This window comes from Phaethon lepturus, unplaced genomic scaffold, assembly GCF_000687285.1.
Source record: "Phaethon lepturus isolate BGI_N335 unplaced genomic scaffold, ASM68728v1 scaffold22122, whole genome shotgun sequence".
Taxonomy (NCBI): domain Eukaryota; kingdom Metazoa; phylum Chordata; class Aves; order Phaethontiformes; family Phaethontidae; genus Phaethon; species Phaethon lepturus.
In genome coordinates, this window is record NW_010524432.1 from 127 (window position 1) to 23,455 (window position 23,329).

The 23,329-nt window shown below is 42.7% G+C and overlaps 2 protein-coding genes across 2 annotated transcripts; both read left to right on the forward strand.

Annotated features, from left to right (window-relative positions):
• Positions 1-307: 307 nt before the first annotated feature.
• Positions 308-8,501, forward strand: CCDC58 (coiled-coil domain containing 58; the record flags this gene model as incomplete). Its single annotated transcript, XM_010282458.1, has 4 exons — positions 308-433; positions 942-1,088; positions 4,523-4,582; positions 8,209-8,501. Coding segments are annotated over 4 exons (384 nt in total), but the record flags the coding sequence as incomplete, so codon positions are not given.
• Positions 8,502-15,520: 7,019 nt separating this feature from the next.
• CSTA (cystatin A (stefin A)) lies at positions 15,521-23,013 on the forward strand. Its single transcript, XM_010282456.1, has 3 exons — positions 15,521-15,586; positions 20,458-20,559; positions 22,885-23,013. Exons 1-3 carry the CDS (start codon positions 15,521-15,523, stop codon positions 23,011-23,013), a joined length of 297 nt encoding a protein of 98 aa, XP_010280758.1.
• The last annotated feature ends 316 nt before the right edge of the window (positions 23,014-23,329 follow it).

Sequence of the window (23,329 nt, forward strand, 5' to 3'; positions counted from 1 at the left end):
CCTGAAGGAACCAGGGCGGGCAGGGCCCGGCTTGCTGGGACGGGCAGTGTTGGGGGGGGTCTGGGGGTTGTTGGTCACTCCGCACTGACTAGTTCTCGCCCCCGCTCTGGCCTTTGCTGCTGAGGAACTAGTTGGTTTGCACCACATACTGTTGCATGCGCATAATGTTCGTTTGGTGCGGGTTTTTTTGCTGTTTGTAAGCAGTCTACTTAGTTTGCTATTAAAAGAGTTAATCACGCAAGTTTTTTTGTGGTAGGCTTTTCTCAGACATATAAGCAAAACTTTTTTTTTTTTTTTTTTAATACAGGAGTTGCTCAGGGTGATGAGGACGATCGATGATAGAATCGTCCACGAATTAAACACTACAATTCCAACAGCTTCCTTTGTGGGGAAAATTGATGCCGGCCAGACGTGTAAAGAGCTGTACCAGTCTGTGAGTGTGCACTCCTTTGACTTTCGACTCACTTCCTTATGTTTTATTATATGCAGTGGCCAGTAAGGCATTCTCAGTTTCTAAAGAAACCACTGCCTTGATATATTGTGCTTTATGTATCCGTAACTGGCACGCTCAAATTCTATACACATCTAACCCATGGGCATGTAACACCTACTTCAGTTTAAAACCATGTGGGGAGCTTACTTGTTCTGCAATACCGATCCTTCGAGGTGCACTTCAGGCTTCAGTGGGTGGTGTTTGCCCAGTCCGCTTCTTTCTTTTAAAAGTGGGTGCTACTTTGGCAGGACTTCTGCTCATGTGTATTTTTGACTTTTGATCAAGTTGATGGCTGCTGCTCAAAGCAGTGTCAATTCCAACACATGGATTATAGAGTAAAAGGGATTTCTATAGCAATACCTTGACTTCAGAAAGTCTCTGTTTCAACTTGTAACTTGGATGTTTTTATTCTCGGTTGAGTTGTGACTTTCTTTCTCTGCCCACTTAGCTGATGGATGCTCACACCAGCAGAGAGAGAATCATCAAAAACTGCATTGCTCAAACTTCCAGTGTAGTGAAAACTCTCAGAGAAGAGAGGGAAAAGGCCCAGGATGACGTAGCATTATTAAAACAACTCAGGAAAGAGCAGACAAAGGTGAGTGTTGGAGCTTTTTAGAGATCACTCAGGGAGGAAGAAGAGGGTATTTTTCCCAAACAGAAAGACCAGTGTGCTGGAGAGAACCTGAAGTGGATCCTGACTCAGGCACTCAGACTCACACTCAGGAACTCCGAGGTTCCTGTTGGCTGTGTTTGTGAGAACCATTTCCCCTAGCCCTCAAGACAGAGCTGCTGTTATCCTGCAAGTGGAGCATTGTCTGAGATCCTGTTACACAAATGCCATAGAAAAATGTGTACTTCCCCATCGTGGTCTCTAACCTTCACTGACCAACACCACTTCGCATAGAACTTACCTGGGGCTTGCTTAGTCCTTTCAAAATGCCTGAAGGTTCGTTTTGCCTTTTTGAGGTCTTGTAAAACTCGTATGTCTGCGAACGGCAAGTATGGGTGCCAAGATGCAAAGACCAGAAGATAATGGAACGTGACTGTTGTGTATCTCTCTTGCACCACACAATTACGCAGCCTTAAAGCTGTCCCTTTTCATCATTACCCTGAGTCGCATTGTTCTTACTCTGTGTGTTAATTGGAGTTCCTGTCTTCTACGAGGAGCTGCTAGGCAAACTTGAATTCCACTTGTACTAAACAACAAAGAAGTTGGTTTTCTTGGGTTAATTTTTTGAGTACCTTGCAATGGTGTAAGACTTCTGGGTTTGCATAAGGAATTTTAATGTGCAAATGCCCTCTCAACCTTCTGGCCTCTGGATGGAAAGTGTACTTCACCAGGGGTGGACAGAGGTGATCTAAATGGGGTATCAGAAGTGGAGAAGGGAACCCCACTGAAGTTCTTGCCCCCATTCCAGGGCCCCCTTTGTGGGGGAAAGGGATACTGCATGTGTAGCTCTAGGAGTGCAGATTAGCAGGGATGTGAACTGTTCCATTGTCTTCTCTTCCTAGACCTGCTCCGTATGGCTCATGTTCACTTTCCATTTTTTTACACACCATATGCTGCAGCACATACCAAATAAGACTGCTGCTTATTGCTTTTTTTGCATACACTGGCTAGGTGTGTCTGTTGTGCTCAGCAGTTTAATGAGTCTTCCTCTGCTGAGGACTGTCTTAACCAGGGTTTCTAAACCGGTGCCTTTAAGTTTCCAATGTAACGGTGAGTTCTTCTTATAACAGCCAGACAACCCACTTATATATATGTATGGCCCTACATCCTGGGTGTGGCTTTCTCTGCTGCAATACTGTAAGACTTGAAGAGATCCATCTTGAAATTTTGCTTTTGTGGTGCTGAACTTCCTCAAAATCCACTTGCCTCCATAGTTCCAAGAGGAGCCTGTTGTAGTCCCTGTTTCAAAGAGCAGTTGAATGATGATCCAGTTGTAGTTTGAAGGGCTTCCTGAGGAGGTGATTTGAACTCAAGCATCTGATTTTTCCCAGGCGTTGAGTGAACTGTTTGTTCATGTGCTTTTCAAAGAAGTGCTCTGTTGTGAGCTCAGATTTAAAGAACCAGGTGGCAGGTGAGTGGTTTTATTCTTAAAGACTCACTTACGGAATTTTTAACAAGCATCCATATTAGTTTGCGAAACTAGAATGGTAGCTTAGTATTGTCTACAAATTTTGTTTGCAGAGCCAACTCTTTAAATCATTTAGTTATGGAGCCCAAAATATATCACTGAAATCACTAGGAGGATTACAATCATAATGTTTAATAATTGGAGGTGATTGCAAATATTAAAAGCAATCAATGATTTGGAAACATCCCAGAAATCTTTTGATGAGATGACCTCAAATTTGCACTTGTACTTCATGAGATACAGCCGCCCCCCGCTTTTTTCTTCTTTTTTGGCTCTCTGTGAGAGTTGTGTTTTTTCTACAACTCAAATAAGCTATCTTGGCAGAACACATCCTGTGTTTAAGATTATACATTTCAAATGTATATTCACTGGGTTGCAATACAGATCAGTTTTCTCCTGTTACTTGTGTTTCTCTCATCCTGCTAATGGTGCAAATTGGAAGACTTTATACAAAATTATTACTTCTGGGTCATTGAATAAGAAAACTTGGAGTAGTGTCAGTCTAGCAGCCAATTGTTTTAATCCACTTACATTAAAACATCATTTGATTATTGTATTAATTTGTTGTTGTCTTAGTTTACTTGAATGAAGTGTCATAAAATATCCAACCAAATAAATTCTGGGAATCCAAAACATACAGCATAATGATTATTAGCTTTATCAAACAAAATAGTAACATTTGCTAAAACGTCAGAGTGTGTTTTAAAAAATACAACAACAAAATCCCCTGTATAGCCATGTTGACTGACCCTCTATTGCTGTTCAGGTCTGCAGCCCTTAAGGAAAAGGCTAAAATAGTAGTTTTGCTTAGGCTTGGTGTCAAAGGCAATTCATGTGACAGTCCAGATGACCATAAACATATTCACATCCTCCAGCAGAAGAACCTTTCTTTGAACTGCTAGAGATCTTCTGAGTGGTTATTTTATAGAGACTAATCCTGGTCATCTAGTCATTCTGTGGATGCTGGATTGTTATTTCAGATGGTTTGAAGTCCTGCTAAAAGTCCATCCAACATCTGTATTAGCTGTGTCTGGACATCTTACCTGGAGGGTTTTTGATGGGATTGCTGTCTTGGCTTGCACCTGTTCACCAACTCTCTAATTGGAACCTTTTATTTAAAATGGATAAACTCTGATTCTGAATCTGTTGTGTTAAAGACTCCAACAAAAATACATCCTAAATGTAGGTAAAAATGAGTGCTCAAGAACTGCATATTGTGGTAGTTCTTGCCAGATCTTTTGTGTCTGTGTAAACCTGATTTGTCCTACTGTGATCACATAACATATTAACTGGTTCAGATAGCATGAACATATGTGATCTGTTCTTGTAGACAGATCTTTTTTGGTCAGTGCACATAGTAGATGGCAAAGGAGGTGGAGAGGATCTCCTTTTGATCTTAATTCTAAATCCAGAATTTGAGATCTGTGTTCAGTCCTAGCTTTACTGCCAGGTCCCTATATGACTCCACTAATGCATGTGTGGAAGAATGATAACTCAAAGCTGCAGAGCTAATGGACTTTCCTTGTGCTGAGTGCTTGAATTAGGTGTAGTTATTTTTGGCTCTGTGAAGCCATTGACGTTAATTGCTAGCAAATCTTGATGGGCAATATTTAAGAATGGAGCATTAGTAACCAGGAGCTACTTCTGCCAGGCTTGCATTATGAGTCTGCCTTCACTGTGCCCTTGCAGACCTCAGTCTGCCCCGAATATTGGCTGAATGAAAGGACTGGTTTTCAGGATGATTACGCATCATGCCCTTCAGCTTGCATTGTCGCAGGGGACACACACCTGTTACTGGGGTTGTAATCCAGACAGTTGCAATGGTAGTAAGCACTGAAGGCTGCAGGGAGGCCTGTTTGACAATAACCTCTTTATCTGTTATTTTCTGCAGTTGAAATTGATGCAGTCGGAGCTGAATGTTGAAGAAGTGGTAAACGACAGAAGCTGGAAGGTACTCAGTCATTTAAAATAGTGATGATGTTCTGTCCCAACAGACAGTCCTGCACTGGTAGTGTGGGACTGGTGCCGTATGAGGCAGGCTAATTAGGAATAGCTGAGGGCAGTGGTAGGAGAAATATTTCAGGTCAGTCACTTCCCGGTTCTGGATACAGAGATCAAAGCTTTTTCAGTTGCACCACAAAGGAAAGAAAAGCATCTGATTTAGGAGGGAGGAAGGACTGCAAGAGTACTCCCTGTGTAAATCCCTTTCTCTGCCTTGCCCAGTGGCAAGGACTTTGTAGAATTCTCTCTGGTGGCCTGTCTGAAAAGCTTTGCTGGGCCTCTAACAGTGTCAGACACATGAGTCTTTCAAATTTGGCTGTGTTTGGTGCTGATCACCCTTCTGAGCAGAGGCCAGAGGAGGGTGGGACTGTAGAAGTTGAACTTTTTCCTGATGGAGCTTCTGCAGGCCCAGGCTGATGCTCCCTGGTGCAAAGGGCAGGCTTGCCATTGCTCCCCCATGTCAACAGAAGGGGCAGATCACCCTCTGGATTGATGGCCCCAGACATTGTCTTCTTATAAAGTGACCTTAACACTAAGCTTAAATTCTGAGATGACTGTATTCTGTCGCTGCAGCTTTTCACGTCTAGCATCCTTTTCTCATTTGTTGTAGCTTTTCAGAGCTTTCAAGAGTGTATGGAGAACCTCTTTCGTCTCTAAATGCAAAAAAGATTTTTGCAAATAGCTAGTACTAGCTGCAGCTCCCTTTTTAATCGCTGCTTCAGGATTTTAGTCCTCTAGATTGCATCAGCATAAATGCCATACAGCTTGTGTATTCTCGGAGATCTGGTCACCACAATACAGCTCAATGCAGACTGATTAGATAGATAAGCATCAACATGGTTTTCCAGGTATGCTTTGCTGTCAGTACTGCCTCTGTACTGTCTTGAAAAAGCTAATCATGCCCCTAAGCTTAATTAATTTAAAGCCAGCTCAGATGACTAAGCAACAGCACAGCCTTAACAACATGCTGTGGGCTACCAGTGGCAAACATTTTATGGCAACTCTGCTGTCAGTTTTATTTAAAAGGGGTAGGGGGAAGACATGCCCCACACTATCTCCATTCTGAAGCCCAGAGTTGGCACCGAAGTTAGCGCTGATGCCAGTGATTTCCTGTAGCTGTGTTAAGGTTTTGCCAGTGACAATTTTTTCCTGAAGATGGAGAACATTTAATTTATAAATAGTGAGGTATGCATGGTGCAGGGATATCTTAGCCTGCTAGTGTTTAAAGTAGGGCTTGAAGAGAAAAGTATTTCTGGGGTTTATCTCCAGCTCTGCTATTGTCTTTGTCTGAATATAGGCATAAACGTCTCATTTGGCTGCCAGTAAAAATATATTGCTGAAGGAATTATCCTGGTCATAGTTGTGGACCGAACGCAATTTGTTACGTGGAAGTGCTTGTTGGTTTCCAGGTGAAGACCTCCACTCTTTTTTTACTGTTGCAGACTTTTAGTTGGAAAGTACACTTACGTATTTACATTAGCCCTAATGAACTAAAAACTCATTGGAAAAATCTGATTAGGAAACAGAAAGTTATTTTCAAACACTTACTCTGGGTAGCTGTAGCAATAGTGGCATACAGGAAGATGCTGCTTTATAGAAATGCATGCGGCGGAATTCTGTTTGGCCGGTACCAAACAAGGAATTGACTTCCAAAACAAAGACACTTGCATTAGTCTCTGTACAGCACCTCCACACTGGTGTTTATTGTTAAAGTGCTTTGTATTAATACGTAAAAGACAGCAAAATCAAACTTCTGCATAGTAACATGAATGTTAAGATTTCTCAGGCACTGTTTTTCCTGTCTGAAAAATGAGAACAGCACTCCACAGGTAGTCCAATGGAGTTGGCTGGCCTGAGTAACACACTGAGATTTGTGGGTCAGTGATCCTAACAGCAGGAGGCAGTGTTAGTAAGATTGCAGTATTGATCTTCCTTCCGTAGGACACAGAGGTACTGTTAAAGATGCTTTAAAAGTTTGCATGATGGCAAGCTGGAAGCTGTGATTTTTTTGATGTGTGTTTTGATGCAAGAGACCCTTACAGTGTTTTAGAGTGTGTTTCCAGTACCCTTTAAGACATATATGCCCTTAAAATATCTTTGACAGACAACAGACAAAGATGGTGCAATTTACTAAGTATTAAAATGCTTCTGAATGGGAACCTTTGTGGCTTTTAATTTCTACAGTTTCCTTCCATCACTTACCTGATCTCAGACCTTTACATACTCTTAACTCTTCCAGAGATGTCCATTGCATGTGGTAATGTAGTGGGGACAGGCTATCTGTGTGTGTGTGAAAGAAACTATGTCACAACTTTTGTTTTCTGCAATATGAAACAGTTTCTAAGACGTGTCTGTTTGTTACAGTAAATTAATTCTGAAAATAAGTTGAAAATTACTCAAAAATTGTTAAGAATCAATGCTAAAACTAATGCATGCTGCAAACTTCACTTTTGCTGAATTTGCTCTGGGTTTTGAACTCCAAATAAGGAGATCAGCTGTAGAAGTAGAAGATTCTAGGAAGATACAGTTTAAAATAACATATTTATATAAAAGTGACGGATAACTTCCCTCAAATTACAAGACCACTCACTTTGCATGTGAAGCCTATGGGAGAGTTCATGAAACCTGACATCCTGAAGGTCACAGGCATGTGGATCTGAAAAGCCTCTGGACAGCTTGGGAAAATGTGCTCTTGCAGGAGTGCTGGTGGGGGAATGAATAATCGCCAGTGCCTCAGCTTGGTGCTAGGTGGTGCTCGTGGTGCTTTTCAGGACGTGTGCCGGGCAAAGTTTGGAGCCAAAACTATAAATAACTAAATCGCTTGTAAAGAGCACCTGTAACTTTGGCATGAGCCTATGTGTTGTGGTTTTGATTCAGACTGCCTTACTCTAAATAGTTACATTTATTGGCCCTCCTTAGGGTAAGCAGTCTGCTTGACAAGGCCTGCAGTTCAAGCTAAATTAACATGATCTTCAGTGTCTAGTTCTGTATGCTAAATTTTACCCAGAGAAGGTGCCAGAGGTGAGTGAGGCTAGGGTAGTGTGCCCTTTGCAATAGATGCCCTTAGCATCAGCACCGGCAGTCAGATAGCTAAAAGTGTGAACGTGGCTTCCAAGAGCCTTTGCACCTCTTTGCACCTGTAAAATGAGTTTGCTCAGGAAAGAGAAGAATACAGTTTCCAAATTTGAATGCCACATTGAACTTAACAGAATGCAGCTGGTCAGGAGCCTTCCACTGATAACTTCTCTTCCTATTAAAACAAACAAACAAAAGGCATCATCATCTTTGAGGATAACAGACTACCAGGATTACAAGCCTGCCCTTATCTGAGGGACAACACTTTTAGTGCTGTTGCAGTGCCCCAGCACCAGGCTGCAAACTTTGGATTCACTAAAGCCAGGAGAGAAGGTGAATGGAGACAGATGCCTTGGTAAGTACCATTTATTGGTACAGCAGGGCTGGGAAGCTTGAGATGGGTGCTACATGAAGAGATAGTTGCCTGAACTAGCTCTGAAGTTCTGATCATCTCCTGGATGAGGGCTGATTTGCTTTTTCTCTTCTGTTTTGGTGTCTCAGGTATTTAATGAGCGTTGCCGAATTCACTACAAGCCTCCGAAGAGTCAATGATGGGGAGTATTTCCCTCAAGATGGTCCATAACCATGAAAGCCAAACTGGAAAGAGACCTTGGGTGAGCTGTATTGGGACCCTCCAGAACCAGTAGAACCCAGTCTTGTTTTGTTTTGGACCTATTTAGTTTAAATCTCAAGGTTGAAATGATTCTTCTGTAATTAAGAGAAAACAACTCATCTTTTGTACAAAATATGTGAACAAATGAGTTTTATAGTATTAAAATAATTTTCAAATGGAATGTGAAACTGGCATCTTTCTTGAACTTCTACAGCTTTAGCAATCCCTGAGGGGAAGAAACAGTAGAAACCAGCTCTGAGCAGGGAGGACAGGACTCTCCCTGAACTGGTGCTTGTTAAACTATTGGTGAATGTGGTGTGTTTGTGCAAATAATCTACTAAAATCTGAAAGGAAGTAAAAATTGCAGAATGATCAGCAAGTGTAAGTTCAGCATCCCTGAAAGTAAGAAGCTACCAGCATGGTTCTGAACTACTCAACACTAAAACTAGCATTGGTTCAGAGTTGTGTGTGGATACAGGTTTGACATTGTTCCCACAATGCTGACAAGCAGCATCTGTTGCATATTGCCCTTTGGTCTGTGTTACCAAGTTCTGGATTTTTTTCTTTAAATAGGGAAGGTGGTGTCGATTAAAACCACTTTGGGTTGGAGGTGAAGATATGTTTTATTTGGGAATGAGACAGTTAACTATACAGTGACCCCATTTCGTCATTCCTTCTGAACCTTTAAAATTAATTCTGTAGGTGAATTGCATTTGAACTGAGAAAATAGCTGTGCATACCTGATCTTGTTGAATCTGGCTGTAGTGTTGTATTTAGAAAGCTTTAAATGCAACACCCCTGCAGTAACACATTTAAAAGCAGATAAATATGAGGAAAGCAGAATTGCTGTATCTGTACCGTTACTTTTTAATAACTCTAATTGGCTGACAGTCAAATGACAAGGTCTGCTTGGTTGCCAGCTGTTTTTATTACCTAGTAATAAGTCTTTTAAGAACCATTGAACTTGAACAGAACCTTAAAAATACAGGTTGCCCATCTTGCAAACACTTTCAGTTACAGCACTGAAATGACTATATCCTCTCACGTTCTTCAATGCTGTGCATATAGGGGGTGGAAAGTAAATGGAGGAACGTACCTGTGTTACTGAAAGATGGCATGAATCTGTGCAGCATCATCTGGTCTATAGTTGTTTGTCCAGTAGAGTCTCGAACTACTTGGTGGCCTTTATTTTTAGACAGCAGAGTCATTTAGTCTCACTTTTCTTTGAGAACGAGGCAGAAATATATTTGAAGTCTTTGAGGATGTAAATCCTAATGTTCAAACTTCATTTTTTTCCTTTTTTTTTCCAAGGTACTGCAACTGCTCTAAGCAGAACTTTACTCCAGTTGGAGCGCTCGTCTCACTCTGAAGTATTCTCATTGTTTTTATGCAAGTCTGAAAGCAGAAAACATGTTTGTTCTTCAACTATTAAATTCTTATAATTGTTTATCCTTAAAGTGGAATTCAAATACTGCTCAGAACTGTGGGCTGAGTTGCCAGTAACCTAATTTCCACAGGAGATGGTCCACTAGCCAGATGTTGAGAACAGTTAATTTTGATTTCAAAGTTGGTACTCTAATACTGACCTGTAAATAGGTGTCTAAAATCTTTGTTCTCTTCAGGGCCTGATTCTACAACTGTGGAGACAAATTCACCCTTTTAAGCCAGGTTTATGATAGAAACTTCTGTCAGCATGTACAGAGTTGGCATCAATACTCTTGAAATTTAAGCTTGTATTGCATTTCTGTAGAAACTAGAGATTGTAATGAGAATTAATCACTGTCCTCCTCTATCCATCCAGATGTTTGCTTGACTGTTGTGGGAAAACTTCTTCATTTAAGCAGATGGTGTGAAAAATGAACTGTGAAATGGATGTGATACATATGCAGGTTTTTTTTTTTTTTTTTCGGTAGCCCAGCTTAGCTACTTTACGAGAAAACTATATAAAAAAAACCCAAAAAAACAAAAAAACAAAAAACCAAACCAAAACCACCCAAACCCCAACATAGCACAATTTCTCATTTGCATCCAAGGCCAAACAAGTAGGTCTATACAAACCTGTATATGAAAAACTTCTGACACTGTAAGAAGACTTCTAAGTCCCAAACATCACTTCTTTAGGTGTTTGCAGCTTGTATACAAGAGGGTTGTACTAAGAAGTTGAATTACTCTGTTTAGTTTGCTGTGAGCACAGAGGGATATCTCTTACAGTACATGGCAAAGCACATGGATCAGAGGCTGCTTGAATCTTGCTGTTGAACTTAATGGAACATTAAGGTGAGTAACTGGAATTGCATGCCATGGTTTGGGGCATGGGGAAGGAGAAAATGTCTTTGCTATTTTTTGAGTACTTAAGATCTGCCTGTGAAGTGGGATGTTTTGTGGTGGCAGGCAAATGGCATTGGTATGAGCTGTGGAGTGTACTAAACAAAGGCAGGTAAAATCTCTGTGCCTAGTGACCCCTGTCCATTTTAGGATCATGCTCAGGCTGTGGTTGAATCCTGCTTCGACTGTACCATCAAGGTAGCCACAAAATAACTGGGCTGCTTGATGTCCTATGTGAATCAAATAACGGACCCCACAAATACCAGGATTTCATCCTTTTCCTGGTTCTGACTTTTATCTCTGCAGGTAAAGGCACTTGAACAGAAAGTACAACTGATGCCCCTGCCCAGAGCCTAGATCTCCTGCAGGTGGCTTGCCCCCTCTACTGGGCGGGCTTTTCCAATTGCTTGGAAATGGTGAATATAGGTGGGCAGATCCCGCTTGCTTGGAAAGTCGTCTCAAGCGGGTGCTTCTGTATTTCTTTCTGTGAAATAGAGGTGTGTTTCTTCTGGCACTCGGTGCGCTTAGTCTTCCGCAGCATGTAAGATGCTCAAGGCTGATGAAATAGGTAATCTCTTTACAGAATTTTTTTAAGGATAGAATTTGGTTGTTTTGAAGCAGACTGAGGGGAAGAGGCTCTTTACTGGTAGCATAGGCGGGAATATAGTAACTTTGTGCTGCTGAAGTTCAGGTTTCTGTTAATCCTAGTTGATGTGCAATGTCAGAAATCTTTTTAAATCAGAGTGAGTAGCAGGAGGGGAAACCTTTTTTGCAGACCAGCATGTTGAAAGTCGAGACTGTTGTTACTGTGATGATGACAAATAGATCTTCAGTTGGTAGATGAAGGACTGCTTTCCTTTAGCAGCTCTTAAAATGGGGCAGACTATCTGTCATTTCATCCAGTCACAATTATGGTGTCTTGTCACTGCAAAACCAGAAGACTGACCTACTGACTTAACTTTCACAATTTCTACAGATGTGGCTTAATTTCTGGTTTAAAAATAACTCAAATATATAACCTTGGGTTTTGTTTTTTTTGTTTGTTAGCTTGTTTGCTTTGTTTTGTTACTCTGCTGGTGGTGTTATTGACTATATCTTTTGCTTCTTAAAATTGGTTATACAGGACCAGAGAGTAGTGGCCTGCAAGCTGTAAAGATTTGTTTCTTCATTATTGGTACATAGGTGAAAGATGTTACTCAGCTTTAAAACTGTAAAGAATACTAGTGCTGGTCTCCCAGCACAGATTCTCCAAGGTAACAGCAGTACAGTTCTGTGAAGAGAAATTGCCATCTGTGCAAATGGGTAGGCGTAGGCTGGAATGGTATGTAATATCAAACATGTCTCAGATACTAAAGTGGAGCCACTCGCTAGCTTGTTGATGTTGTGCAAGAGATGGAATGGGGACAGCTGTTCTTTTCAAGGTAATATTCCAAATGTTGTTTCACTACACCCAAAGCTTCATGGAAAGAGGTGTAGATGAGGGTTGCCTAAGTTAGTCTGTTGCTACTGATCATCTTTGATAGGTCTGTGAAACATCAGCATTCCAAAGTGACTTCATGAACTATGTGTGAAGGATGAGTACTGTGTCCCAATCTCAGAAATATCACTGGATTTTGGCACAGCCATTAGCACTCCCATGGAAGGAAAACACACTGATTGGCTTCTGTAAACTGTTGTGTCAGCTTGCTGACAACTGGTGTTGATTTCATAGAATCATAGAATAGTTTGGGTTGGAAGGGACCTTTAAAGGACATCTAGTGCACCCCCCCTGCAATGAGCAGGGACATCTTCAACTAGATCAGGTTGCTCAGAGCCCTGTCCAACCTGACCTTGAATGTTTCCAGGGATGGGGCATCTACCACCTCTCTGGGCAACCTGCGCCAGTGTTTTACTACCCTCATTGTGAAAAATGTCTTCCTTATATCTGGTTTAAATCTACCCTTTTTTACGTTAAAACCGTTACACTTTGTCCTATCGCAACTACCCTTTGTCCTATTGCAACAAGCCCTGCCCATCTTTGTTACAAGCCCCCTTTAAGTACTGGAAGGCTGCAAGAAGGTCTCCCTGGAGTGCTCTCTGCTCCAGGCTGAACAACCCCAACTCTCTCAGCCTGTCCCCATAGGAGAGGGGTTCCATCCCTCTGATCATTTTTGGGGCCCTCCTCTGGACCTGCTCCAACAGGTCCATGTCTCTTTCCTGTGCTGAGGGCTCCAGAGCTGGACACAGGACTACCAGGTGGGGTCTCACCAGAGCGGAGCAGAGGGGCAGAATCACCTCCCTCCACCTGCTGGCCACTCTACTTTGGATGCAGCTCAGGATATGGTTGGCCTTCTGGGCTGTGAGCGCACATGGCCATCTCATGTCCAGCTTTTCATCCACCAGGACCCCCAAGTCCTTCTCGACAGGGTTGCTCTCAACCCCTTCATTCCCCAGCCTGTACTGACACTGGGGGTTGCCCTGCCCCAGGTGCAGGACCCTTCACTTGGCCATGTTGAATCTCATGAGGTTCACATGGGCCCACTCCTTGAGCTTGTCCAGGTCCCTCTGGATGGCATCCGGTCCCTCAGGCGTGTCAACTGCACCACTCAATTGGGTGCCATCTGCAAACTTGAGGGTGCACTCAATCCCACTGCCTATTTTCTTTCCCTTCCCTTCTGCACAACTCTTTGCATTTGGGGGTGGGGAGAAGTTCTTATGCTTTGAAGTCAAAAACTGTAAAATCCAGAAGTATGGAGTCCAATGAATGATTTCCACACAACATTAACGTCTTTAGTTTCACACCTACAGTGTTCCCAAGATTATAAATTAACCCTCCTAGAATTTGTGCTTAATGTATTTCTTACTCATCAGAATGAAATGTTCTCCAAAGGTGTAGTGCTGTCTTGGGAATCTTACGAACTTCCCTTCCCAGGGCAGTTGGTGCCTCCTGGTGAGTGGAAAAGTTTATAAAATACCCTGGTGTAGCACTGGTGTTGCATGGTTGTTGGATGCACTCTGTGGCTTCTGGCCTCTGTAAGGTGAGCTGGATCTTCCAGTTAGTGAGCTCATCTGTCCTGATGTGTGAATAAGATGCGTGGTAGGAACGTGGTGGAAGATGATCAGCATTGGAGTGAATCAGCAGGGTCTTGTGCAAAAGATGGAGTTTGAGCTCATCAGCTCAATTGAGCTCAATTGTCATGAACTCCATGAACTGGGCTGTGAGGAACTCCTCATCTGGAGTGGTGAATTCGGAGAAAGTGGCAGACTTCCAGTTTTAACATCTCCATTCCCTTTATTCACAAGAACTGGGAATGTTTTTCTCTTTGTTCAGAAAGATGTTGTCTCAGGACAACTCTTCTTCTTCAAATGCCTTTCATCCACTCCTGCTCAAGTTTGGGAAATTATGCAATATCTTTATCAGTAACATGCTTTTATCTTGATCTATATACTGTTAAGTTTAGGGCCCCTACAGCCTCAGTTCCTCAATCTCTGGTCCTTGCACCAAGAACAGGCCCTGAAGTTAGGTATGAAGTACTTGTTTACAGTTTGTTGCATCACCTCTTATCTGAGAGGAGGAAGGTCAGTAGCCTGGTTAGGACACCGATAGGTCTGTGTTACACAGCCACCGTTGTTGTGGTCATGAACATGCTTGATTCTAGCCAGTTCCCTAATGCTGATTGTAGCAGAAGTGACCATTGCCTGTGTGCAGCACATATTCTCATGTCACCCACTGCCATGTACCCACCCCTAGGGACTAAAAATTGTCTGGTCTGTTGCTACTTCTGTGGTTCTGGAAGAACATTCCTCCCACTTGGTGGAGATGGAGATGTCAGGAATACCAAAGGGGAGTAGTTTTTCTGTGGTCTTGAAGTGTTGGTTCTCTCTTAATGGGTAGGGCTGCTAACAGTTACTAGCCTTTCCTCAGTAGTTTGGATGTGTTTTGACCTTTGTACATTCATATATGGTCATGGCTATGACTGTGTCATGTGTCTGTGGCATAACTGCAAAACGAATACTTCTGACTCTATATTCTTCATGTTACGTATTTCAGCAACGTGTCAAATATAAGTACCTTGAAATTAGAACAGCTGTTGTGCACACACAACTACTGTAGTGAGGGGGATCATACTTCGTCTGCCAGGAAACTGGCACTAGAGTTTCAATAAAAATATAAATGATACTGCATATTCTGTTGTTATTATGATTGCTTGAATGCAACCATAGGTTTGATGGGGAACAAGCAGAAATAACTTATTAGCAATACTTACCTGAACCTAGGATTTAATTTTTTCCCTTCTGGTTCTGAGTGGGAATCTTAGCACCTTTCTGGTCAGGCAGAGAGAGATGAAGTCCCTGAAAGTAAAATGCAGTCTGCTCCTGTTTCCCACTTGGAAGGATATTGAGACAATACAATTTTCAAGTTGAAGGGACCTGCACTAAGGAAATTACTGCATGCTTTCTTCTGATCTTGAATGGTGTTGGGAAATACTGGGTGTGACACTGATCCATTTCCTAAGTGCATAGACTAGTCATCTGCATATGGGTGGAGAAGCAAGAGGTTCTAGTTGCAGCCCAAACCAACTGTCTTAAGATGTGGGTGGCTGGAGGCTGTTGTTTGTTTTTCTTATTGATGTGGAGACTTAACATACATTTAAGATTTTAAAATGCCTTTTACATTTAGTATTCTCAGTGCTTTACATTGCTTTTTTTTCCCCCCTGTTTTCCCCATTTGTCTCCTTCTTCAGTTCAGTAATGGTAGGCTCCATATGTTACAGGTCATATGATTCCATGACACATGTAGAAGTATATATAAGAGATGCCTGGTGACTCTGCTCAGACTGTGCTAAATTTCCCTCTTCAGAAGCACCCGTCGTTTCAGAGAAGTTACCTGCCACTATGATGCCTGGGGGCTTATCTGAGACCAAGCCCGCTACTCCAGAAGTCCAGCATATTGTTAACCAGGTGAGTTGTGACCTCGCTAAAGATGAATTCTCTGTGTGCAAAGGGCTGAGTCCTGAAGCTTGTGTAAAGGCTGGGAGAACAGGTGGTGATACTGAACCAGTGTTTAAACTGGAGAAGCTAGTGTTGAAAATGGGAATCTCCTTGATTGCCAGTAAGTATTTTCTCAGCATACTGCATAGGCAGTGTACTGGCAAGACCAAGACAAACTACTTCTCTGTCTCATCCTTGTCCATAGCTGGGCAATAGCACTGGCTACCTTCAGTTAATGTTCGCGTGTAGTTCAAAGACCAGCTCTATTATGCCAGCACTGAGGTCACTTGTTTGAAATTAAAGGTGGTGTATTTGAAGGCAGAAGATTGTACTTGGTAGAATTAATTCCTCACTGAAGGACATGGGTAGGACAAATCATATGGTAGTATGCATTAAAAAAAGATATGTAAAGGACAAGGCTATGGATAAATGGCATGTTCTCTGCAGGCATCTAGTGTTTTCTAGAGTCCCAGCTGTGATGCAGGGGCTGCTGATTGAGCCAGTGGGGCGAGGTGAGCTTGGCACAAGGCAGGCAGAGTGAGTCCAATTACCGTGGTGGTTGGTTACAGGCAGCGGTCCTGTAGTGGAAGCAGCTGTGTGAACAACACCTCTGCAGATCCTCTAATGCCTTGCAGTGCAGCAGCTCTTAAAAGAGTATAAAGTGCTTCCTGAGGAGTGGAACAACATGGCATGGGAAAGCTCCTTTTGTGCCTCCCATCTCCTGTTCCCACCCTCCCACCCAGTTCCCTTCACCCTCCCAGCTCTGAAAGATGAGCTCTTCCCCCTTTGGCAACTGCACAAAGCATAACTTACCCCTCCTTGAGGAAACAAAAATAGGAAGTAGTGGGGCCGATACTGCTGCACACTCCTGTGTGTGCAGGGCTCCAGCTCCCTCTGCTGTGCCACAGGGGACAGAGCTTGCACTGGCACCATTCCTCATCTCCTGCGAGCTTGCAGGCTAATACCAGGCAATGATGAAACCAGCCGAAGGTGGGCTGTGCTGTGCGAGCGGAGAGCCACCATGAGAGATCTGTAAATAGGCGGTGTAGACTGATGCCAGAGTCCAGCACTCTGACCAGGTTCTTTTAGATATCCCACACGTGGAGGGTATAATGTTTAATATCCAGTTCACTTACTTGAAGATACTTGATGTTACATGAGGTTTCTGATTTAACAGAGTGATACAAATAGACTGGTAACGCAATACAGATGTAAGTTAGTCTTAACAAAATACAGCAATTGCAATACACAGTTCAAGCACAGTACCAGTGTGATCTCCGTTACTGGTCTCTATAATATGCTCGCTGTCATGATGCTGGGCATCCTTAGTCACCAGGAAGGAGTATGTGGGTTGAAGCCAGCTCAAGCCCACTGTTGTCTTTGAAATGCTTTTGTTCGTTGTTTAGTTTTTATATTCTGTGTTGGGCAGAGCCACGTATTCACTCCCCCCATGCTGGTCTGGCTAACTCAGGGAGGTGTTCACATTCTTTTAATGAACTCGGGGAGTTACACCACCAGTTGATCCATTCAACTGACATAGTTGCTTATCTAAATGAAACAGCCTCTGGTCCCTTTTGTGTTGAGATAAAGTCAGTTTCTTTGCAAAAGCTGTGGTCAGTCACACCCTGCATTATTTTTTGAGTTTCGTAGACACATTGCCCTTCCCCAGCTCCTCTGAGCTTTCTTCTATTGTTTGGCTTTATTGGTCAGTCACAGCTGGTGTTGCCAGTTGCGCGTGTGTATGTGGGGAAGGGCTGGAGTACATGTTGGAGGGAGGCATAACAGGTTTTCAGAGGGGACGTAACTTACTGCAGAAGAGAGAGAGAAAAGGATTTATCTAGAATTGTTTGGTGGACACAGATTGAATCACTCAGGAGCAGTATCACTGTTCATCCTATGTTGGCACAAGTATTTGAAGGAGCAGCGCTTGCAGAGATCAGAAATTCCCTTTTTACCTATGGAGGATAGATCCTAGGCAAGGACTTGTGGCACATTTGGGTATTTGCAATTCTTATTTCCTCACATGTAAGACAGGGAGGGCAATGTCTCCTGCCAGCTGGGGGCTGTGAAGTTTGACTGATGAGCCTGTGAAATACCTAAGGGCCGCCTTTGAACACTACTAGGACAGTGTAGCATGCCAGATACTGACCTATGTTTTTAATGCTAGGCTGTGTTATGGGTGATCTAAAGATCCTACCCTACTGCAGTGTGTATCAGAGATGAAACCACGGTGCTTAACTGTCACGGAGCGAACATGCACTTTATAATGTGAACGTGTGTTTCGGGCTGTGCTGATGCTCCTAAAGTACAGGGAATCTGGAATGTGGATGTACAGATTTTCTGTTTGATTCCCAAAGAGGACTGATCTTAATTTCGTTGTTCCTCCATTCTCAGTAACTTCAGGAAAATGAGAACAAATTATTCTTTGCTCTATTTTTTGCAAAGTGAAATTTTTGCCTTGTGCTGAGCACAGGAGAGAGAACTCTCCCTGGTCCTTCTTCTTTGAAAAAGCTCACACTCCACTGCAGAGGCTTTGGTGTAGTTCTCTAAGGAAAATACTCTTGTGGAGACAGACCTTAAGTAGAGGCAGTCCTGCTCTGCTGCCAGCCAGATAACGGTGTCACCCTTTGATGATGCAATTCTGTGGGATTTTATGCTCTGCTAAGCAGAGAAGCAATTCATACGATTTGAGCGAAGTTGTGAAGAGCATCTGCAGACCTTGGGATGCCCAAGGTCTATGTGATCTTGGTATTATGTAATTATTTACTTACACCTGTGCGTTGTCTGTAGTCATCCTTAGTGAGCTGGGGGATGTTATTTATTCAGTCTCTTTATGGATATTGCCTAAAACTGAGGAATGTTTTGGGTTTAAGGAGCTGTTAGGCAAGATCTTAGGAATGTTATATTTTTCCATCTGAGGATTAAGGAGCTGTCTGCCTGCCTGATCTTACTGAAGGCTCTGTCTGTAAATAGCAAATGGGGGACATAAGGGTAAGAGGTTGGGGGAGGTTGTAAAACTGGGGAGAACTGGTTTTGTTTCGTTCTGAGAGGGGAATAACAGGTACCAAAGGCTGCCACTTAGGAGCATCCTAGGAGCCCTCAAACCCATCCAGCTGGAAGAGGGTTGGAAATTGAAGTTTCCCTGGTTTGCTAGAGTTAGCAGCTCCTGAGTTTAAAGTATAGCTGTTGGTTCCCAGGGATAGAAGCCCTGTGGAAGCTACTTGGAAGGAGAGCAAGAGTAAGAGATTACGAGGAGCCTGAATATGATGAATTGAAGGCATTGGATAATTTCTGACTGTCTGGAAATGGTTAATCTGGACATTACTAGGGTACTTTCTGGGACCTGCCTGCTAGGAAGGAATGCCATAGGAGTGGTAGCCAGTTGTAGGTGGATGTGCTGAGAAAGCAGATTAATTGTGTGCATTTTTGTGAAACAGGCGGGTGGTGAGAGGCATGGACATGCTGCCGGCTCCTCCCAGGGGCTGCCTGAGCAGGCTGCCGAGCAACGCTGCGGTCCTCTGCCTGACTTTGGAATGCCTCTGCCCTGTGTCGGGCCGTCGGCATGGGCACCAAGTGCAGAGGAGAGGTTTGCTACCCAGCTGCAAAAATTGTTTGCTTTCTAGATGACAGAAATAAGTTTTCGGTTTATATTCACTGCAGTTGCCTTTCTGCAGGGAATTTGTGTCATCAGATACAAACAACTATAGTAAAACACTAGTACATAAATCATGATGCCTCAGACACCTGTTCAGACTTCCACTGCTGCTGACAGCTGTCTCCCCTGCTCCTCCCCAGCCCTTTCAGCCTAGTAATTATAAAAATATTTAATCTCTGAGAGGACAGCATCACTGTAATTGCTGCTGAACTTAAAACTTGCCCTACACTTCCTGTGTTTTAGGAAAAACTGTTAACATTTTTAAATTTTTTTTTAAATGTGTGAAAAGTCTGTAGGTATCTGAACTGTGCATGTTTTAAGATCCACAGGGCTTAAACTGGGTGCTGTACATACCAGCTCAGGTAGATGTGTTTATGAATGCTGTCAGCACATCGTTTCTTCTGGAACTACATTACCTGCATCTACTACATAGTGAAGGACTGATGATGTTTATGCAGGTCTGGGGTTGATTTCTGACTCACAATTTAATGGTCACACTTCCAGTTTTGGAGATTTAGTCCTGGACCATTGTACCTATTACAGTTGTTTGTATGTTACATGGTTCTAGATGTTGAAGGGCATATTTAGTTTAAACTACAGTTTTAGCTGCAGGGCTTCCACCCAGCACTAGAATAACTTCCAGGAACTACTTGATCAAGGTGGTTGTCTTGATACTCTGTTTATTGCAAGTCCTTAAAGAAAAACATTGAACAGATAGAGTGCAGCTCTGAGGCTGTGAGAGATAACAGGGGTCCACAGCCTCCCAGGCTGTCATGGGCATAGGTGTTCCAGGTGAGGGGGGCTGACTTGCACCGCTCTATAACAGTGTGGTTGACATGGGGTGTACCCTGCTAGGGAGGGTGGCTTGGTACCTAGCTACTTTGCCAAAGAATTAAAAGGACAGCAGGTACCAGTTTCTCTATACTGAGCAGGAGACAGCTTAGTGGGACAGCTGTCAGGGTGAGGGGAAATCAATGAGGAAGTCTAATTCTAGCAGGATTTTAAAGAATACTGGAGGCAATGCTAGGAAGGAGGGCTGGAGGTCTTGGTGTAAATTGAATTATTTTGGGGGTTTTGCGTTTATTTCATTAAGGGTGTGTGTTTGAAAGGATGAAAATTAGAGTGGTAGATGTGAAAGAAAAGCCTAAATATGAACCTGCCACCCATTTTCCCTTTCTTTTTACAGGTGAAGCCACAATTTGAGAGCCGGGAAAACAGGACATATGACATCTTTACAGCCATAGTATATAGGACTCAGGTGGTTGCTGGGATAAACTACTTTATTAAGGTTTGTATAAGGAGTGAGTGCTTTGTAGTTAATATAGGTGACTTGCATAGTGACTTATAGCAAGAAAGAGAAGCAAATGTAGTAGAAAACATCTGATATGACTAACAGAGTTAGAGACTATCTCCAGATGCTTCTAAAATTTCTGTTTGGCACTATTGTAGAACAGGAATGTAAAAACTTACAAAACATGCACTGTGCTTCTTTAGATGTGAATGATAACTTTCTTAGGATCATCTCACGCAAAGACTATAGATTGCCTTATTGGTTCAAATTATTTAAACTAGTCATAACTCTGCTCTCCTGCTTCCTTTCAAGGAAAAGTCACTTTCCTGTTGCCTCTGTGTCCTCCAGTTGTGTTTATTATGATGAATTTGAAGTCGTCCTGAGGATCTGATGGAGAGTTAGAGTGAATTTAATTTAATTCTAAAAAAAATTTAATGCAAACATCTCATACTCGGCTGATTAGTTTTGCATGCAAGCATGCGTATTGATGTTTTGGTTCTGTGTCATGTGCTGCAGAGGCATGCTCTGCCTGCTAGTTCTTCCTGTATTTTCAAAAGCCCCTTTCTGTTGCAGAGGAAAACCGGGTAATGCTTAATTTGGAGCCCTCTGGTAGTGCCATTCATGCTCTACTAGAAAACCTTATCCACGGATTTGAACAGCTTTCTGCAAAGTAATGGATAAGAAATTGCAGGGCGTATTTTACAAGTGAAGGCCAGAAAGCATTGCTTAGTGGCAGGCTGGCTTTCTGGAAGTAAAGAAAACGTTGCATGTGACTGCTGTATCTTAACCCCACATGTGTGCAGATGTATGCCTGGTAGGATATGCTCCCTTGATAAGGGTCAGAATCTTTTTATTAAAGAAATTGGCAGGTAGGGTTTGGGGAATAGTCTCTCTGAAGAATTACGTTATGAGCATTTGTTCCATGCTTCTCATATTTAGTTGATCCAGGGAAGGACAGACACTGCCAAACCTTCTTCTTTCCCAGGCTCTTCCTTAAAATAACTCTTAACACCTATTTCTGCTCTGTGGGCACCAGGGGGTTGTATTGACAGACTATCTGTTATATGGCTAGTCTGAGTCTTACTTACATGAATGATGTTTATCCTTCCCTTGCTCCTATGAGATGGGCTTTCACTTTGTGGACAAACTACTAAGAAATGAAGAGTAACAATTTACAGGAAGACTGCAGTAAAACCAGAAGTCACGCCCAGTTGCATTTCTTCCCTTAGTGCCACCTTGTTGCTGACCTAGGCGATGTAAATACTTGTCTGCTGTCCATGTAGCTGTAGCCTCATGACCAGACTACTCGGAAATTAAGATTGAACTTGGAAGAAATCCATTTATAACACTGAAAACGGGTGATTTGTCTCTTCTTTCCCAGTCTTGCAAGTGTCAGGAAACAGTTATTCATTTTAGCATTAAGTGGAATGAGCTCTGTCACAAGAGTTATTCTTTTATACTCCTGAATTTTCCACATCACTAATATTTTACCAACAGACTTACAGCTGAGATGTAATCCAGACCAAGACAAACATAGCGCTGTGTTGCAGCCACCAGAAAGCACATAAACACCTCTTAGAGCCTAAGGCATTAAACTTTCCGGTAATACTGTATACCTCACATAGTGAGAGTTTAGCATCTGTTGTGGTTGACTCTGTATGTACAAAATTATACAACTTTGTGGCAAGTCTTTATGTGAGGTCTTTCTGGAGGGGAAGGTGAGTTTATTTTAAAAAGTATTTCAGGCACTCACATTCATTCCCACAAGCACCAAGTCATCTGTTCAGGCACTGATGTGTTTGCAGTAATTCTGAAGACAAGGGATCCTGGCTTTCAGGTTGTCACTGCTTCTTAGGGCCATGTGCCAGTTTTGAATAGATCTTTCTGTACTTTCTAGGAGCTGACACTATCTCTGCATTTTGCCTCACCCCTGAGTCATTGAGATTTACTCATTTTCTCTTATCTTCTACCCTGAGTGCCCCAAGAAGCTGTGAGCTGATGTGCTGGGATCTTGACGACCAGAACAGGATGTCATCAAAACCTTTCTCCTGTTGTGCCTTCTGGTGCTTCCACACCCAAGCAGCCCTACTCATTTTCCGTTCACATGAGTCTGAAGGTTTTAATCAGTGTTTTCTACAGGTGTAGACAGTTTCTGCCACCAGTTACTATCCAGACTTGGATTAAATGCTATTGAAGTAAACATGGAGATATACCTAAAATTAAGCTCCTGAGCAAAGATACTCTTGCAAGTATGTAAGAGCATCCTTTTGTTTGAACCTGCTTCACCCATGATCCTCACTTTCCTGCTGTTTTGGTTTCTAGGTCCAAGTTTCTGATGTCAACTATGTCCACTTAAGGGTGTTTCAGGGCCTTCCTCATGAGGACCAAGGTCCCAGTCTTGTCAGTTTTCAGACTGGCAAAACCAGAGATGATCCTCTGACGTACTTCTGAGAGATGATGTGGAATGGTGCCTCACTTCTGCAAAGCACATGTGGATTCTGCCTGTGTCAGTCAGTAAATGCAGGAAAATAAAATAAATTTTAAAAGCTCTTTGTTCATCTACTGCATGTCATGTCTAGGTCTGCTGCCTGGCTAAAGCTCAGGTAGGCTCTGAAATACTATTCAAGGCTGTTACAGCCATAGTACCTCAGGTGGAAGAAAGACAGAGCACACCCATTTCAGCTGCTTTTTCTAAAACACTGTCAAGCATGCTCTGAAGACAAAACTTGGGCCTCCTGAGTGTACTTTAGGTGTTAAGAGGCTATGT

Coding starts and splice junctions, on each gene's coding strand:
- CSTA (XM_010282456.1), top strand. CDS start 15,521: ATGATGCCTGGGGGCTTATCTGAGACCAAGCCCGCTACTCCAGAAGTC. Junction 15,587..20,457: donor TCCAGCATATTGTTAACCAG/GTGAGTTGTGAC, acceptor TTCTTTTTACAG/GTGAAGCCACAATTTGAGAG. Junction 20,560..22,884: donor GGATAAACTACTTTATTAAG/GTTTGTATAAGG, acceptor TTTGGTTTCTAG/GTCCAAGTTTCTGATGTCAA.